Here is a 5,146-nt window from a genome sequence, read left to right on the forward strand (position 1 = left end):
CATGTTTTTATTCTGACCAATCACAGGATTTTTGTACGTGTGTTAGTACAAAGTCGGTGTGACATTGAAAAATTCGCAGTGTTGACGAATAACGCGTAAATACTTTTATACGTTGGAGCAAGTAATTACATTAATTACTTTTATTAGAACATTTTCTTTCATAGGCCATTTCCATTTACAATAAATAATAATGTATATGCCAGTTCGTATGTGCCTTTCCTGGATACGATCCTAAAAAGGGCCCAGGCACTTTTAGCCGTTGATACACTGTTGGCGCGAATAAAAACATGGCGGAAAATTGAGAACGCCCAGATCAAAGGTGCCGACAGAGAGAGCAACTACTGGTTATACTGTGCTACATACAACCTTATTGTAGACCGACCTTTATATCAGTAGTACATCAAAAGAACCGGGGTGGTGATATAGGCAACAACACAAGAGCAAGAAGACACGCCAAATAACCTAGCGGTTGACGGCGTCCCCGCAGAGGGGAAAACAAAAAAAAGTAAGACCTCCCTAGGAGAGACTCGATAGTCGCGGTTATGGTCCAGCTAGATCTGGACGAGTACAGAGAGGGTGTACGACAGATCAGAGAATACGCGGCCGTTCATGATGTCTCTGAGGCGCAAACGTCGGAAATATTTCGAGCTTGCTTCCGACAATTGGAGGTCAAGTATTTGAAGCGATCGAGTAAACGGTCGAGACCTCTGCGAATTGTATTATCATTTGCTCTTATCTCTATCCTATTATTATATTTATGCCAAAGTTGGTTAAACGTTTTATTTATAAGAATTTCGCAAAATTCTATTTACCCGGCCTTATATATATTGCGCAAGGCGGCTGTACCGATCGTTAGCCTGTATCCGTCATTATCTGGTTTGTATTCTCTGGATGGGCTTATGTGGTTAATACATCGTACACATATAATAATATGAGGATTAAGATGGAATTAATATATTCTTTACTTTAGAATTGTATGATGAATGGTGCTTGCTAGAGAATCCCTATTTCTATGTCAATGATATGGATTGCTGGCCTTGCACCGGCGTTCATTCTATACTAGATTTGACCGGCCATAATATTAGCAGATCCTTCAACGTTGCTATACCATACACTAGAACGGAGAATAACACCGAGGTCAAGATGAAAGATCTAGTCAATTTGTATTGGAATAATCGAGATGTCTTTGATGAAGACGCTAAGAGAATCTCTTCTAACAATGCAACTTTTAAGTTAGTTCCAATTAATTCAATCATTACCGAGTGTCAAATTGTCAATATATGTGTAACATATATGTATATTTTTTTAAATCTGATCAAGTACATTGTCTATTTGTACAGAATTATCCGTGATGTTGCGGACAAGAGACTGGACATGTTTCATACCGCTTCCCTCTCTACTCACATATCTTGGAGAGTAAATCGTATGAAGCCCAGTAGAATACTCCGAAAGTTGTTTCCGAAACCAGCGGAGACTCCAAATTGGTGGAGTCAAGGCACAGACAGATATATTTTCATCGACGAATCAGGATCACTGCCTTATTCATTGGTACATCGAGCGTTCTCATTGTCATGTCTCAGCTGTGTAAATACAGTCAACATGTGTAAATTTTCAGCCTAATCCTGAGTGCAGTAATATTATAATACGGTGCACGGCTGGTGAAAGACTGATAAAAATGATGCCGAGTTTGGAGTGCACTCAACATTGTAGATCTTGGACCATTTTATTGTCCGCTGGACATACACGTGAGTATTAGAGAGACATAACAGATTATTCATATACTTTTCTTTTTTAATTTATATTTTATACTGGACATTTTGTTTTCTTTTATGGCACTCAAGTATGGTACAATTGGTGGTATTGGAGACCCGTGAGTCTACCAGTGTACAATGCTACTGATCTTTCTATTGCTTATTTAACCTCGTTTTGTTGATATCACCGGTAGGAAAAAACCTTGTGCCAAAACCATGCAGCCAAATACGGTGAAGCGCATTTAATAAAATTAATAAATTAAGTTTGTACCTGCACATTCCTTTTTTATTAGTTTTAACTTTTCCAACTTTTTATTTGCTTCAACTTTCCAACACTGATATATATGTATTAATATATCTAGTAATAATAATAATTAATAATATATAAGACTTTGCTGATTTAGATATCGAGTAAAGTATTATTTTCGATACAATAATGTATGAGATAAAATAAACAATTACGTCCAGCAGCCTATCAACATGGAATTTTCTAAGATCATCTCCTAATATTGTTTAAAATATAGGCCTATCTGTGGTTCTCGTAATAAAATAAGCCTGTTTTCACCTTTACCTATATATTTAAGTGTCATTTTTAAACGATGTGACTTGACATAATCTATAAGACACATGTTTGTAGAAATAAATTATAAACAATAATAAATAAGTTATGCGGAAATTGTGCTCCTGGAAATTTGTCCTACTATCCTGTATACATGATCCAATGTCCAAATACAAATGATTGCATACACGGTGCGCGAAAGTTGACCCTAATCCCAACATTATTCACATTTGATATAATTTTTTCTCAATTTCTTAAGATACCGCTAGAATATCTCGACAGAAGATTTCACTTCACGGACACAATCGAAGAACTTCCCTCGTGTAATATCGGACTATCACTTTGAGGGTATCGTCAAAAGAGCGTTCTGGTCTTTATTCGAACTTCTGCTTGAGTTTCTGCTTGTACAGCACAGGTAACAAGGAAAGTAACGCAAACACGCACAATATGATTACACTGTTCCACGACCACGCGTCGCTTGACGATGTAAGCTTGTGCAACGTCTGACCCGCCTGTATGGCGACAAAGGAGGGTGGTGCAACGCCGAAGAAGGTGCCAACGGTGAACGGCATTATTGGCACACCGATCACTGGACTGGCCAGATTGATGAACCAGTTGGGCAGAAACGGCGTCATCCGGAGGAACAACATATAGTTTAGCAGATTATCGCGATGCTTGCTCACGGTAATCGTCCACTCGTTCGCCTTTTCCGGAAAGTATCTGTACAGCAACCGTCTGCCCAGCAATGAGGACAGTAGGTAGCATAGAGTTGCGCCGATCGCACTGCACGTACACACGAGCAGTAGCGCAATCGGAAAGCGGAATAGAAATCCAGACAGGATCGAGAGAAAGATGGAGCCAGGAATGGCGAACGTTTGCAGGCTATTGAGATGTGATGTAAGGAACACACTTTGGTGAGACAGATTGAAAGCAAAAATATTGGAGTATTCAAGGATACAAGATGTAAGTGACGAATAGCCCAGCCAGTACTTGGAAGTAATACAAGTCCTTGTATCGTTCTAACAGTTTTCCCAAGTTCTTGGCATCTTCTATGTGAAGCGGCAGCTTCATATGTTGTCTTTCATCTCTATGAAATACACAAACAACCCATATTATATATATATATATATATCTGGTATAAAATGTATAAAGTTGAAAGTTGCAAAGATATATTGATAAACAGCTATTCTCACTCTTTTAATTCTGGAAAACTCGTATATACATAAAATAATGAAGTTAATGAGGCTATAAAGATGAGTCCAACAGTTACTATTGCTCTTCTTGTCGATGCTCCACCATTGACTTGGGCTTTGGGCATCCCTACAAAGTATGTAAGTTTTAAACACATTTACATATTTAATCTTTTTTTCTCTTCAATTTAGCACAACTTTTGTAACTGAAAATTTCAAAGAAGTGCGAAATGTGAAAAGAACATGTCGCATTTCGATTTCAAAACAAAAGAGTAACTAAAATACATTGGAATAAACATATCCGAAAAGTATATAAAACTAATAATAAGTTATATAAAAACAGGAGGCCACGTGGATTCACTGACAATGAGTTATCTACTCTACTATCAAGTTAGTTAAACGTTTTGGCATGTATTACTTGGCAAGTGTGTCGCGCTATTTTTTATATGCCTACACACTCGCAAACCAACATTTAAACTATGCGAATTCCAATTTGTTTCCCCTGTAAAAATCAATCGCGTAATTCTGTCTCACCCGATCTGACGTCAGCCTGCGAGTTCATCGCTTTTCTCCGGATATTGCTCCTGCTCGATTTCCAATCCGTGCGTCTCCTTAAGTTAGTCTTGTCTCTAATATTATTTCAGTGCATATCGTATGTATGCAACTAGCGTGCAATGTGCAATACCCACGTTAAAGCGTTGTACGCTGTATTATGAGTGGGCAAGAGATACCTCAGTTACATGGCGTTGATAACAACCTTCGAAAATCAGCTGATAGCCTCGTGTTGTCTCGGCATTGGACACGTTTGATCCATGGAGGAAAGAATAACTGGAGGGAGCAATTTTCCCTCAGCCTGCCTAAGCAGACGTAAGGGGGGAACAGTAAGCGCCATATTGGTGTGGCCTACTAAAGCGCAACATTTGAAATAGTAATAAATACAATGTCGAAAAAATGATATACTCTTTAGATAATTTTATTTCTTACAATGTATGTACGTAGTTGTCAAGAATTGTAATATGTTAAACTTATCAATTAAAACAAATGAATTGTAATTTATTAACTTACAATTTTTTAAACGTAACATAAGTAATGATATACTCTTTTTTTTAACAGCGAAATACATACATATGTATATATCCTGGAATAATATTCATGATGTAAGAAGATAAGGTGTGTTCTCACCGTGAACCAATTTTGGTCACAGTATAACCAGTATGCTCACTCTCTGTCGGCACCTTTGATCTGGGCGTTCTCAATTTTCCGCCATGTTTTTATTCGCGCCAACAGTGTATCAACGGCTAAAAGTGCCTGCGCCCTTTTCAGGATCGTATCCAGGAAAGGCGCATACGAACTAGCATACGGGTCATTCCATGGGAGCGATCGCGTGCACCGATCGAATTCGAATTCGAGAAGGAATATGCCATCCGATACCACTCTTCGTACATGATCAATCTATGGTCTGAGGGAAACTATCCTATAATAAATAAGCATGAACCATGAAACCTGTAGAGTAGAGACGTATGAGAAGTCGACCGATCGAATTCGATCGTGCACGCGATCGCTCCCCATATCAGATTTACAATCAAAATTTTGATTCGCCTGAAAATTTTTTTTCTCGTTCTAGAAAGGAAAAAAAATAACACGTA

The 5,146-nt window shown here is 38.2% G+C and overlaps 2 protein-coding genes across 2 annotated transcripts; one reads left to right on the plus strand and one right to left on the minus strand.

The window, feature by feature from the left end:
* Positions 1-514: 514 nt before the first annotated feature.
* On the plus strand, positions 515-2,058 carry LOC105557384. Its single transcript, XM_012004619.1, has 5 exons — positions 515-876; positions 971-1,232; positions 1,341-1,548; positions 1,616-1,745; positions 1,842-2,058. Exons 1-5 carry the CDS (start codon positions 543-545, stop codon positions 1,931-1,933), a joined length of 1,026 nt encoding a protein of 341 aa, XP_011860009.1. The 5' UTR covers positions 515-542; the 3' UTR covers positions 1,934-2,058.
* Positions 2,059-2,309: 251 nt separating this feature from the next.
* Positions 2,310-4,305, minus strand: LOC105557385 (transmembrane protein 41 homolog). The gene is made up of 4 exons (XM_012004620.1): positions 4,035-4,305; positions 3,504-3,630; positions 3,269-3,397; positions 2,310-3,192 (listed from the first exon to the last, which is right to left on the minus strand). Exons 1-4 carry the CDS (start codon positions 4,060-4,062, stop codon positions 2,685-2,687), a joined length of 792 nt encoding a protein of 263 aa, XP_011860010.1. The 5' UTR covers positions 4,063-4,305; the 3' UTR covers positions 2,310-2,684.
* Between the last annotated feature and the right edge of the window lie 841 nt (positions 4,306-5,146).

This window comes from Vollenhovia emeryi, unplaced genomic scaffold (assembly GCF_000949405.1).
Source record: "Vollenhovia emeryi isolate VEMERY1.0 unplaced genomic scaffold, V.emery_V1.0 DF939500.1, whole genome shotgun sequence".
NCBI lineage: Eukaryota > Metazoa > Arthropoda > Insecta > Hymenoptera > Formicidae > Vollenhovia > Vollenhovia emeryi.